The sequence below is a fragment of the Dromaius novaehollandiae genome, chromosome 19, assembly GCF_036370855.1.
Source record: "Dromaius novaehollandiae isolate bDroNov1 chromosome 19, bDroNov1.hap1, whole genome shotgun sequence".
Lineage (NCBI taxonomy): Eukaryota > Metazoa > Chordata > Aves > Casuariiformes > Dromaiidae > Dromaius > Dromaius novaehollandiae.
This window is the reverse complement of record NC_088116.1, coordinates 9084906-9098214: the sequence shown is the minus strand read 5'-3', so window position 1 is coordinate 9098214 and position 13309 is coordinate 9084906. Positions and strand designations below refer to the sequence as shown.

General features: G+C 51.7%; 1 protein-coding gene across 5 annotated transcripts in view; it reads left to right on the top strand.

Annotated features, from left to right (window-relative positions):
- The window catches only part of CAMKK1 (calcium/calmodulin dependent protein kinase kinase 1), an 89665-nt gene that overhangs the window by 58746 nt on the left and 17610 nt on the right, over window positions 1-13309 (top strand). For all 5 annotated transcript variants that reach the window (XM_064523416.1, XM_064523417.1, XM_064523418.1 and 2 more), the window contains 3 exons: window positions 7437-7636; window positions 8073-8126; window positions 9701-9774. In XM_064523416.1, coding sequence (XP_064379486.1) covers window positions 7437-7636; window positions 8073-8126; window positions 9701-9774 — 328 coding nt within the window. The remainder of the gene's footprint in view (window positions 1-7436; window positions 7637-8072; window positions 8127-9700; window positions 9775-13309) is intronic.

The window sequence follows — 13309 nt, the reverse complement described above, 5'->3', positions numbered from 1 at the left end:
GCACATCCTCGTGAACTAGGGAAAAAGGGGTTTGCACATAGGCTGTAAGTACTGCTAAAGTGGTAATTTAAGCATATACTTAAATGCTTTTCTGGAGAGAAACATTTTGCTGGGTTATTTGTGTTGTTAATTAAAGCATGTGCACGTCTCTCTGAACTGGGGAGATGCACAATTACCTCCCTTCCACTTGCGACTTGCCTCGTGGTGCTTCTCCGGGGCTATTTAAGCTTCACGTCCCCTTGCGGATAAGCCCAGCTCTGCTCACCCGATTGTACTCACTGGAACTGTGTCAGGAAGTGAATACGGTGTCACAAAAAGTGTTATCGGCAGTGGCCGGGGTGAATCCTAAAAGCTGGAAGTTGCATACGACAGTGGTGGCTCAGGCACTTCCCACACCAGAGGTTGTGTCTTTGTATTTAATAGCCTTTGCTATTTTTTCCATTAATTTGGCCAATTTCTTTTTAAACTGATGGAAATCTTTTGCATAGGCTACATCCTATTTACATATCGTGGGAAAATGGTCCTGCAGGTTTCAAGTGATGCCAGGAGTGACTCTTAGCGATCATTCCCTCTTCTCCCTCGCCATGCCACCCCGGTTTGATAGCCCTCCATCGCACCTCCCTTCAAAGGTGTCTTCTCCAGGTTGCAGAGTCCGATGCAACCATCATTGCACGGCCACGTTTCCTTCCATCCCGCTGAGCATCCGTTAGAAAAAGCTAGCAGTCCTGGAGCCCCCAAGCCTTATCAGTGAGGGCACAACTGTATTTCAGACTTAAGCTTTCTTCTGCAGGGAGTTTGGCTGAAAATATGTACTACAGGATTTGATGATTGCCTCCCCTCTAAAAGGCCTACGGGTTTGCTGGACTAAGGCGGGTGTGCTGGTGTGCTTTGCTCACTGTTTAACTTCTGGTATCTTGGATGTGGTGACATGCTGAACACAGGTTTCACTTTTTGAAGACAGGAAAATTTCCTTCTGGATTGATTCAGCGGTGACTTATGTTTAATAACTGAACAGTAAATTGGTTTGCTGGGAAGATGAGCTTGGCACTGTGCCAGTTTGCCTTGGCAGATGAACAGTGGCAACCAGTAGCAGGTGAAGCACCTAACGGGAGGATTTTCTTCATCAGCGTTGGGCTGCTGTCTGCTGGAAAGAGAAGTTTTTTCCCTGTTGAGAGCAGACGTTTGGTTCAACAAAAGGAGCAGAAAGCTTAGACTCTCCCCCGGTGCTGGGGGATGTACGTGGGAGCTGCGGGAGAGGTGTGAGGGAGAAGCTTATTCCATCAAAAGCAGCGGGGATATGCCAGCCAGATGTCCCCGTTTGAGTGAGGATTGGGATGCAAGTGCCTTCATTTAGTAAAGCCTAAGTAAGGCATAATTGCTGTCAGCGTGGCTGAAAGGAAGACAGTTTTCTTCCATGTTCTCCATGGAAAATGCACAACTTCCCTCCTGTGACTGTGTTTAGGGACACCACGGGTGGCAGTTCTGGTCCCCTCTCCAGAGCACCGCTCGTCCCGTCTCCCTGAGCGGCTGGGTTGGAGGGAGGGTCGCGACGCGCAGCCGCAGCCCTTGGGAGCTCCCCTTGCACCCGCGGCTCTCGGCAGCCCGTCCCTGCAGACGCTCCCGCGCGCTAAGCCAGCACCGGTAACTAACTGCCCGGTGTGCTGATCCAAGCTGGCTTTCCTGAGATGAGACTTAATCTACTCAACTGTCGATATGCAAGTATTATTTCCATCATCTTGAAAGGAGAGTTAAGCAAATAAATCAAGAGCCAAGTCAACACAGACTTGTCTCTTCTGAAGCCCATTGACCGCGCTGCTGTCCAAGGCTGGGGTCTCTCAAGGCTGGGTGACAGAAATGGCACCACAGGAGAAGGGAGGCTGCCTTGGGTTTCCTCACCTGCAGAGGAGCTCTGTTGGCTTTAAGTCAGCTGTTTAGGCATTTAAAAACAAACAAAAAAAAGCTTTCACATAGCAGCGAGTGTTGCTCGTACGTGATCGATGAGGACCGTGCGTAAGATGCCATCCGTTAAGGGTGAGAGTAGTTAGCTGGTGGAGCAGATCAGACAGATGTGGTTGAGCCTTTTGAGAAAGATTAGACAGTTTGCTTTGTTTTGTTTTTCTTAAAACTTTTTTGATGGAAGCCACTGTGCTTGGTGCTGGGAGCAGCAGAGGCTATTTTAGCAGTGCTTGTGCTGCATACCGTGTTTCCCCCTTTCCCAGTGGTCCCTTGAACGTTGGCACATGCGTAGCCATGGCGGGAGCTGTGCGTGCCTGCTCATGGTGGGGCGTGTGCCCCGTCTGTGACGGGTGACACGACGGGGTGCACACACGTGAGCTGCACTGCACAGCCGCGGTCCGTCCGAGGGCAGGTGCACAACAGGAGCTGTTGGCCCGTAGGTGACTCCACAACATGGTGTCCCTGCTAGGGAGGTTGGACATCTCTGTCTTAAGCAGATGAGCAAGCTGGACTCTGCCTGGCTTGCCAGGGCTTCACCAGGCTCTTCCAAAAGCTCTGGTGCTCAAGCCAGTTTTCAGATGATGTCCCTTTGCCCCAAGCGCTGGGCTGGTTTTCTCTGGTGCACCTTGAGGCACCCAACACCCCCCTGTAATGCCAAGAGCCTGCACCCATCTCACGCCAAAGGCCCCGGGCAGGAGGCTGGTTGCTCTTTGGGCTCCCTCTTCCCCTCCCGGGGATCTTGGGGTCCTTCCCCAGCCCCTGACCTAACCCCAGGCTGCAGGGGAGCACAAGGAGGAAGGCGTTGATCTTGCCCAGCCTGCCGTAGCCATCTCCTCTGGCTCGCTCTTGGTGGAGCGGTGAGCGCGAGAGCAGGAGCTCACTGCAAGGAGCAGCCCGCCGGTGCCGCGGTTTCCTTGGGAGGTCATTAAATCGCCTCTCTCTTAGGGAGGTGATGTGAGAGTAATACTAAGCAGACGCTGCGGTAGCGCCCTATGGATTGCTTTTGCCCTTAAGTGGGAATGGGATTCTGTTTTTAATCAGAAATAATTCAGCATCAGCCTCAGTAAACGGCATGGTGTGGCAGTGCGTTGCAAAGTGCTGCGCATGTAATTTTTAAATGGAGTTTTAGCACGCTGGTAATAAGCTGCTGGAGCTCCAGGGTTTCCAGGAGGGAATGCAGTGAAAGGAGCCCTTTCCAAAAGGGCCAGGGAACAACCTCATTTCTCCTCCCAGCACTCCTTTCTGCTCCCTCGTGGTCTTCAGCGGCGGTTAATCTAGGCAGACACTTCACAGACGTTTGCTTGAGTGACAGGGAAAGCCCACTTGGTCTCTGCATAGCCGGAGGTGTCTGGAAACGAGGAGCAGTTGTGAGATGAGTTGCATGTTGTGGAAAAAGCTGGCTCGTCCCACCGAAGGCAGCAAAGGGGCTGACCAGGGCTGAGCGATGTGCTCGGCAGGGGTTCGCTGCCAAGCCCTTAAGGAGCAGGGGAGCGGAGCGGGGGGAGAGACCCGCAGAGACCCCAGCCAGGGTCCTGTGCTGTGCAGAACTGCTGGGAACCCCCCAGCCAAAATCCTCCCCCAAATCTGCCCCTTTCTCCAGCCTGGTCTGCTGCATCGCAGCCACTGAGACCCATCCCTGCCTGAGCACTGCTTTGCATGCGAATGGGCAGGATCTCCGGTGCACGCGGCGTGGTGCAATTCAGAGAGAGGGTGCTCCAGGACCTCGGCCCTGACCCACACTTCCCTGAGCAGTTGGGGACCTGCTGGATGCCGAGAGCCCCTTGGGGGCAACATGCCTATCAGCAGTGATATTTGTAGTGCTGGATTTCAGCAATTTTTTAATTTTGAAGTTACTGAAGTTTGGGCTCTGATGAGTGTGAGCTTGATCCTGCAGTGTGGCGGCGCATAAGCCTCTGCTTTAATACCATTCCCACATCACCCCCTGGCTTTGCACAGAAATGCTGTTCAACATGTGCTAAAATGAGCAAGTTTTGCTTCACTGGGACCTTGGAAGTGCAAAGTAGCTGCTCGTCTGGAAGGGCAGCACCAAGAGCGCTGCAGCGTGCGGCCCCACAGCCATGCCCGTCTCTGCACTGCTGGCACGCTGTCCCGTTGGGCGACGAGATGCCACCTTGGCAGTGCTCTTGCAATTAAGAGAGAAGCGGGTGCAGACTGGCCAAGACTATTGAAAAGCTATAAAATTCCAGCCATGGGTGAATAACCCGAGTGTCTGGCTGGTGAGGCTCTCCGGGAGTCTGTCCCAGGGACAAGTTCTCCTGTGACAGCCAGTTGCACGGTCACGAGCACCTTTTGAGGAGGCAGCGGGTGCTTTTTTCTGCCATTGCTGGACAGGCACGAAAGCAGGAGGAGGAGGCTGGCCCCCCATGGCAGGCCCTGTGTCCTCACTGCTCTGAGAAGCTCCCTTTGGTACGGGAATGCCTAAACGGTTGCATCTGTGCTGCTAATATTGAGTTGAGCTTTGGATGGGTCAGGTCAGGCTTTGCAGCGTAGCAAGCTGTGCTGGGAACGCTGTACCTGCACCCCCATCTCGTGCCTGCGCCTGTCGGGGGTGGCTGTGGGAATTGGCTGGCAGGTATTTCTAAGGCACTTTCGGACCTTTGCCTAGGAGATGCTCTAGAAATGCCCGGGATTGTTATTTAGATGCAAATAGGCCTGAAATGGTGTTACCTTTCCACAGGAGTGAAGGATGGTTCTAATAAAAGTGAATTTAACTGAGCACTCCGGAATCAGGCTTTCTCCGAAGAGCTCTGTGGTATCGTACCATGTTTCATTTTCATTATAAAGCAGTACTGATTTATTTTTCGAATTGGTTCTGTCAGCACAGAAACTGCAGAAGTTGTTACAGGGAGCTGCTGACTCCTGCTTGAAAGAGCCCGATCGTTTCCACGCAAAAGCGAGGGGAGCCGTTTCTTGGAGGTCTGTCAAAGCAACTCGAGACAACCGCTCTGCTTTAGCCATTGGTTTTAACGCTGGGAAGGATGAAGGCAGTCACGTTTACGTGGGAGCGGGTGTGTTTTGGGCTGTTGACGTCCCCTTGCGCTTGGGACCTGGGGAGGGGAGAGGATTCGCGGGCAGCATAAGCCTTTTGAGCCTTTTCGGCAGCGTAACCTGGGCTTTTCTGCCCCGGAGGCACTGGTGCTAATTTTCTCCTCTGAGAAAATCTCCTTGTTTTAAAAGATAAATAGTCATTTGATAGGGGACTCATGTTTTCCTTTCCTGTATAGAAGAAATAATACAAAGCCCGGGGTACCTGCTTCCCTGGTGTCTATGGTCCTCGTATTTGTGTGACCTGTGTTTTTGGGGGGAGATGTTGGGAAACTCAGCCCGATGGCATTGGGCATGTTCTTTAGCAGCTTTCGCGCAGATCCCTGCATGAAAGGCAGCTGATCCCTTCCTGCAGGGAAACGTCTCCCCCCTCCTTTTTTTGCTCTCCCTCTATTACCATAATGAAATGTCGGCTTGCCACCAGCTTTGCCACGGAGCAGATGTCTCTGCATAATTACTGTTGCTGCTGGGCCCCCAGTGTTTACCCTGGCTGTCTAGCCAGGCTGTTACGGCGTTAGCTGCTTCACATCGCAGCGCGGCCGCGCAGTTGTGCACATCTGGGGGAGGCTGTAACCGCCAGGCCTTTTAGCTAATGCTCTCCAGCGCACTTTTGTCTGCCGTGTCTCTCGGTCAGCTCTCGCAGGGATGGATCAGCTTGCTTAACCTGCGGACGTGTGTGACGGCAGTGAGTCAGCTAGCCGTGTCAGACCGCTTGCAGCGGCGCGTTTGAAACCTCTTTGCCGTGCAGCCGTTGCGTGCTGCCCGGGTGGGTTGCATGAAGGTGATCCTAGAGCTCTGCACGTGGTTGGGGCTCTCTTTAATGTGCATCCACCAACAGAGCCTTAAACGAAGGAGAGGTCCTTGCCCAGAAACTATCTGACAGCACGACTTCCCTGCCCCGAGTGCGGCATGCTGGAAAGTTGGCTTTGAAAGAGCAGTTACGTGAAGCTTGCTCTTTCTGGGTGCTAAAGCACAGGCCGGCGTGTTCCTTGGGGCACGCTGCTTTTGCGGTGACCTGGTGGTGACTGTTGACCAAGCTTGTAAAGCAGGAAGGGATTAGGCCAGCATTTTCCCCCACGCTGCCATGCACTTCCTAGGAGATATGCAAAATGCTTGTGGGGAGGTGTGAGAAGGAACGTGCTCCGTTTGTAGGCCATGGGAAGACAGAACTGCGGCTGGGTGGTCGCGTTCTCCTGGGACGGGCAGGGACGGCTAGAGGATTTCCTCTCCCGTTCAGTGAAGTCTCTTGGGATTGCTACAGTTCTGCTTTTACTGCCATTTCATGTTTTGAAAGTTAATGCTTTTTAACTTAAAGCTGTTCTCAGAGTTACCAAGAAGACATCCACTTTTCTATAACTTTGCTCCTGCCTCTCCCAGTGGCCCAGAAACAGCTCTCTTGCAGATGTGATATCGCTTCCCAGATAGCTTGTAGAAGAAAGGGGTTTGGGGTGTTTTCACTATGTCTCTGGGCATTCAAGCTCTTCCCAAAGGTTTCTTCATTTTTTGCTGTACAGCTAATTCAGCTGATTCCCAGAGAAGTCCCCATGAAGCCAGGATGGAGCGGGAGGCCTTGCTGCAGCCTTGCAGAGCAAAGGGCCCATGTTGGAGCAGGCTTTGCTCTGAAAGAGCTCCATGGCAGAGGTTTAGCCACAGCTCCACGAGTGAAAGCGGTCCAAGTGGCTGATGTAGATTTGTGGTGGGGGAATTTGGGGTAACTCATGACAGGCAAGGTCATTTCTCTGTTTGTGTGCCCCGTTGCGAGGCAAGCCTGGAGAGAGATTGCCTTTTCTGGAGCTGTGGCATCAGCTAGCTGGTGATTGCTCAATGGCCAGAGAGGCATGTTTTGGATTGCAAATATCTACGATTTCCAAGCTGTTGGCTGGCCTTGGCGCTCATCTGCTACTTCTCTTATTTTGCCTAAATGTCGTCTTGGTCCTGTTTCATTCTGCATGTGGTTCTACCCATTTTGATTAGCTTGATGGCACGGCAGTTTTAAAATAAGCCAATGTAAAATTAATTTATTTGGATCCCACAAACCTTTAATACCACCAGCTGCCCAGTGACTCAGCTGGTCTGATAAGACCGAGCCAATCTGCAAGACTTGAATGATTTCCCTCTCTAACAGCTCTGCTCTGTCCGCTGTGTTGGGCTGTTTCTAGGTTCATGTCTGTTCTTTGCATAATTGCTGGTGACGGTTGTATTCTTCTCAGAGTGAAGTGTTGTGCTCTGGTGTGCTCCCCAGTGAGTGATGAGCTGCAGGGAATGGCTTTTTTCTGTGTTGTATTTGCCGATTTATCAGAGTGGGATGTGTGAGCCGGCACCATTTCTTGCATCCTCCCGGAAGGATTTCCAGGGTTTTTTCTGGGTGGGTTGGCTGCCGTTGCAGACCACGCTCCTGTCCTTTTGGTTTTTAGTGCACTACCAGAAGATCATTCACCGGGACATCAAGCCTTCCAACTTGCTCTTAGGAGATGACGGGCACGTCAAAATAGCTGATTTTGGAGTCAGCAATCAGTTTGAAGGGAACGACGCCCAGCTTTCCAGCACGGCGGGGACACCGGCCTTCATGGCACCAGAGGCCATTTCGGACACTGGCAAAAGCTTCAGTGGAAAGGTAGGTTTTGCTCGAGCTGATTGGTCTCCAGGGACCCACAGGCCAGGCACGAGGGGTTGCCCACCCTGGGGCCGCTGTGCACATGAGGGTTGTCAGTTAAAACCGAAGCTCTAATTCTGCACTCGAGGGCCAGCTCCTCCGTCAGTGCAGCCTTGGAGGGTGTCACCTCCCGCGAGAAGGGGCTGCTCGCTGTTACCCACCTTGGCAGCAAGGATGGGGGTGGCAGCAGCTGCTGGTCCAGCGCTGTCTGCATTCCCCAGGCGTGCTGTGAATGCTTTTAGGAGCCCGGCTTCAGAGAGACTCTGGACAATAAAATTAAATATGGAAAATGTTAAATGCATGCAAATAACATTCTGTGAGTCAGTAGGAAAATCTCGCTAATTTAGACCGTCTCAGAGTTGCATCTCATTTAATGCCTGCACTTGCTTTCTTTCAGGCACTTGATGTATGGGCCATGGGGATTACCCTGTACTGCTTTGTTTACGGGAAGGTAAGCTGCTCTCGGACGCTGGTGCCTTGCTTGGCAGTGTCTCCTTGCCTGTCTTTCGACTCATTCCTTTCCAAAGAATGGAAAATATTAGAAACAAAGAATCACCTCCTGCCAGCTCCTCTTTTCCCAAATCACTCTGTGAGTGGGAAGGGGTCGACAGTGCGACTTGTGCAAGGGATGATTTCTGGCATTTCCCCTGCACTCGGACCCGCTTTTAGTGCTACCAGCCCAGAGGGGCATCGGCAGCACCAACAACAGCTTGTCGGGGGGTGTCTCTATTGCCTATATTTAGAAACAGGCCAGATGGAGCCTGTGGAGGGAAGCATAGGTTGGATCCCAAGCCCTGCGGAGCGCTTGAGCAAACCAGATTTTGGGAAGCCCTGTCTGCCAGAGCTCTGTTGGGCCAGAATCAGTCTCTTTGGGCAGAGCCGGCTGTTCAGAGCTGCCTCCAGCAAGCTCCCTCTCCTGCCATTGCTTTTGCCCCTCCTGGGGCAGATTTGTGCGAGGTGGGGTCAGAAGGCCCGTTGACCCACAACGAGGGGCTCAGCAGGCACGTGCAGTCTCCGTAGGCTGGTTCCTTACCTGAACCGCCTGTCCAAGCAAGGACTGCCGCGGATGGCACCACGCGTGCACAAGGTGCTTAGCTGAGGGGTCGGAAGTGCCTGGGGCAGACGCAGAGGCAGAAAACTGTCTCCATCACTGCCGTGATATCATCGAGCTAAGCCAGGACGGAAAATGTGCTCTGAGCTGTCTTGTTTGGGCCAAATCCCAATTTCTGGTATAACCTTGTGTTACTTCTCTGTGGGGGTAAACCTTGGAAGAAAGAAAGAGGAAATATAACACCAAGCCCAAGGATGCGTCCTTCTGTTCCCCATGTCCCTGTACAGTAAACATTGTACATTTTGTCCCTTTTTTACATTTTGTACTTTACCAGGGCCAGACAGCAGCCCACACCCCACCAGGACAGGAGGAGCTGCTCCAGGGTGTTTGTAGGGCCTGTCATATACTGTTCCCATGTCCCCTACAGTATTCACATGGCTCAGTTAAATGTCTGTCAGTCCTGCCTGCTCTGCCAGGTAGGAAGAGCCAGAATTGGGATCTAAATGAATGTGTTATAAAAGGTCACGCTGGAGAGAAATGTGCTCTGAATCAATATAGCCAAGTTTATCATGGAAAAACATGTGTTTTAATACTAATACCTAGCTCCAAATGATGCTTGTCACCCAGAGACCTCAAAGCACTGAGACAAGACAGCCAGTATCAGTATCTCCATTTTAGAGGCACAAAAAGTAGAGCAGGGAAAAGGAAAATGAGCAGCTCGTGGTCACCTGGTAGGCTGGATGGAGGGCTGTGTCCCAGTCCAGTTCTGTATCTGCCAGGTCCCTCTGCTCTTCTTCTGCATTTATTTATTAATAAGGAATAAACCCATTTATTGTGTGTGAGATTTTTTTTTACATCTCCCCGTCAAATCGAGACAGTGCACAAGGAATACACCACCTCTGTGACAGGAAGGACAAATGCCTAACCAGTGCTGAGATCTCCGACAGCTGGAAAATCTTTGGTTTGTTTTACAGTGCCCTTTTATAGATGAATACATCCTGGGTCTTCATAACAGGATCAAGAACAAGCCCGTGGAGTTCCCAGAAGAGTGAGTAAACTTTACTGAGCTACTACAGAATAAAGTTCAGTCTTGTTCACTGTTGTTCACTGAGCAGCATAAATGCCGATAGGTCACCACAGAAGGACAGATGAACACGGGTGAGATGTTTTGCCTTTTTTCTGTGTCCTTCACACGCGTTTTGTGCTGACGTTGTTATCGGAGCATTCCAGCTGCCTCTGGTGTTCCTATGTCTGTCCACACTGTGCAGATGGGGATGGGAGCAAATTGCCCTTGGCATCTTTGGTGGAAGCGGAGGGATGTGAATTTGAGTCTAGTAAGTTCTGCCTCACCTACTTGACTCTGGAGATGCTGGAAGCAGGGTTTAGTTGTGGGTTTGGTGCCTGCCACCCCAAGTGGCTCACTGTGTTAGTTTGTAAAAGCAATGGGATCTATAGACCTCAGGGTCTAAGTAAACACATGTGCCTTCCATGGGCTTCCCTTGGAGCTGGGTGAAATGTCTGATAGAAGGATGTTGCCCCACAAGATATGACCACAGCCCAAAGAGTGCTGCATCTGCACTCCTCTGCCTGCTCCAGCATTCTTGGGGAAAACATGAGTTTGTCCTATGTGCTGCCAAACTTGGGCTGCTGTTACCACTCTTCCTGGCCCTCTCCTCTGCTTCCGAGTTCCCCCAAAACATGAGCTATTTGTCTTCGAGCCTTTGACCCAACTGTTTAGTTTCCCATCTCATATTGAGAGGCTGCTTTCCCCTCACGTTGGTCAGTGAAGGAAGCCCATGTAGGCCATCACTTTGGTCTTCAACCTGCCGAAAGCCTGTGCTGTCGAGCCTGGCACCATCTGAGAAACTCCACGGTGCCCGAGGGGCTGGATGAAGCAGTTGCTCATTGTTCCCAGGCAGCCCCTGGTGCCCCAAGGGCAGACCCCATTCCCAGCAAGAGCCGCGTGCTGGGGGCTGCTGGGCAGGGTGGTGGGCTGCATGGTCACAGCACACCAGTAGAGCATGCCATGCAGCACCAAGGTGCCGTGATCGATGTCTGTGGTCCTGGCAGGGGACGGTTATGTCCCATCTCTTCTCCATCTATATTGCTGCAAGACCATGTCTTTCTCTTTATGTATTGGCCACTCCTCAACATTTCTTCCACCTTCAGGCCTCTGGTGGCTTTCTGCTGGCGATTAATTTTTCTCCTGTTTGCTTTTGGATGAAGTAGCCGGAGCTGGGCTTTTTTTCCTTCCCAAATCAGCATAGTAGTCAAGCAAAGAATTTTTGAGCTGCTTGACCTAATCCTTCATTCTAATGAAAATCTAGAGATAAAATGACTTGATTTGAAACAAGTATGAAAAAATTAAAACTCTAATGAAAGGCACATCTGGTAACAGGCAGGGAGGGAGGCATGTCAGACAGCCCCAGATAAGTGTGTGTATCACTTGCATGAATTATTTGTGTGATGCTCACTGAATTTTTCACCTACAGTGAAGGATTGGGCTTCAGAAAAAAAAAAAGAAGGCTTCCTCTGGAGTCTGCAGTGAGAAATGGGTACTTAGGCTGTCCTATTTTAGACATCTGCTTTGGATGGGATGACTCATGGCCCAGGCTCTGCTGGCTGCATTAATTACGTCTCCATCGACTGCAAGCGCAGCCACCGCAGATGGCTCCAGCGGAGCTGCCTCCGCTCGGGCTGATGGAGCTGAGCACCGCGTCTGGCAGATGGGGCACGTCTCTGCTCCGCGGGACGTGGGGCCACGAGCATCCGGCTGCCAGTCTGGTGGCAAACACGGGCCCCGGTTGCGGGTATGGAGCAGTTCTGGCAAGGTGGTGCTGTGCCGTTGGGGAGGTTTTCCGGGTAACCAGGCTTCAGAGCATGGAGGCCGGTCGTGCCACGCTGCTGTATTCCCACCGGTTGCTGTGTGGTCGGGGCAGGGCTTTCTCTTAACAGAACTGCAGCGAAAAAAAGTGTTTATGTTTCCCTGGCAGTCGCCTCCCTGCTTGCTTGGGTCCTGGCAAAACGCCCGCCATCTCTCAGCCATCACATATTTGGGTTAGCAGTCAGCGCGCAAGCGACCGTTCCCATCTGTCTCTGAGCGAAGTTATTAACGTGTAATAGGATAACTGGGCTGTGCTAAGGACCTTTTCCTCATTCAGACGTTTCCTTCAGCAAGAGTTCGGGCTGCGTGATTTATTTGGATTTCCTGGTGACCTGCCCTCCCACTCTAAAAAAAAAAGCGGCACCCCTAATTAGGTTGTCAAGAAGCAGAGAGTTACTGGCTGTTGACTGCTGTCTAAACTATGTCTATTTATTAATTAGAAGAAGGCAGTAACAAAGACGCACATGAAGCTGGAGCTCACTGGACCGGATCCACCCCGTCCTCCCACAGAATTAGCATCTCGCTATAGTCAGGAATATTTTGGTTTCAATTTACTTTACCATGGCTACAAAAGGCACAGACTCCTGTTTGCAGACAGTCCATGGAAACTCGCTGCCTGTTTCCTGACAACCTCTAGCACAGAGATGGAGCCGCCTGTACTCACGTCGCCTTGCCCTCCTTCCCTTGGAGACGCTGCGGTAAATATTTACTATCCCTCCGAAGCCCTCGTTCATGTCAGTGAGGTCTGGGCATGACGCGAGATAAATGAGGTTAGCCAAAACTGCAGCTCACACCCTCCTGATCTCGTGGCATGACTAAAAAGCACGCTGGGAAAGCTTTGCGCCCGGGCAGGTATCAGGAGAGCCAGAAGCTCAGCGTGGTCCCTCCTAGCGAAGGGCTGAAGCTCAGGACGTTGCTTTCTGACTTGGCGTGTGGGCGCCCGGTAAGATGATGTGTGGTGTTGGCAGCCCTCCCAGATCGATGCTGAGCTGGGCGATGCTTTGTGTTTCCCTCGAAGCTGCTGCAGAGCCACAGCTCTGAGGAACTGCAGGTAGCGCAGACTTCTCAGATGAAAGATGTTGCCAGGTACAGCATGCACCCAGGCAAAAGGGAGAGAAGGAAAAACAGACGGGATGATTCAATTTGTTACCTACCCATAACTCACCAAAAACTTTGTGAACCTGTTTACGGTTTTGTTTTGTTTTGTTTTTGCCTGAGAGGTTAATTCTGTGTTGCCTAGAGAGCAGGCTGGTTCCCAGAAATATTATGTGATGCTATATTCTGTTTTATTTTAAATTCCACTGTTGCCACTTTTGCACAGCTCTGACATTAGGTATTTTAGGAAACACCATCTCGCCCTTATCCCAGTGAGGTCCTCCTTTAGGAGACTGCTTATTCGGACCTGCCAGAGACACTGCCGCTCCCCATAGCTGCTCCTCTGTGCCTAGAGCTCCTCTCAAGAGAGCACGGTTTCCCCATTCCTGCCTACGATGTCCCATGAAGTGCAGCCGAGGAAACGGGAGGTCTCTGAGGACTCATCCTGCCATTCCCTTTGCTCAGGCCAGGTTCGATGTACTGCGGACCCTTGACACAACTCGGAGCGTTCAGAGGCTTTAAGCTGTGCCCACTTTCTGCCCCTTCCCACTGAGCGAGCAACGTTTCCCTGTGATTGCTTGTGTTAAACATCCCTTAACCCAGT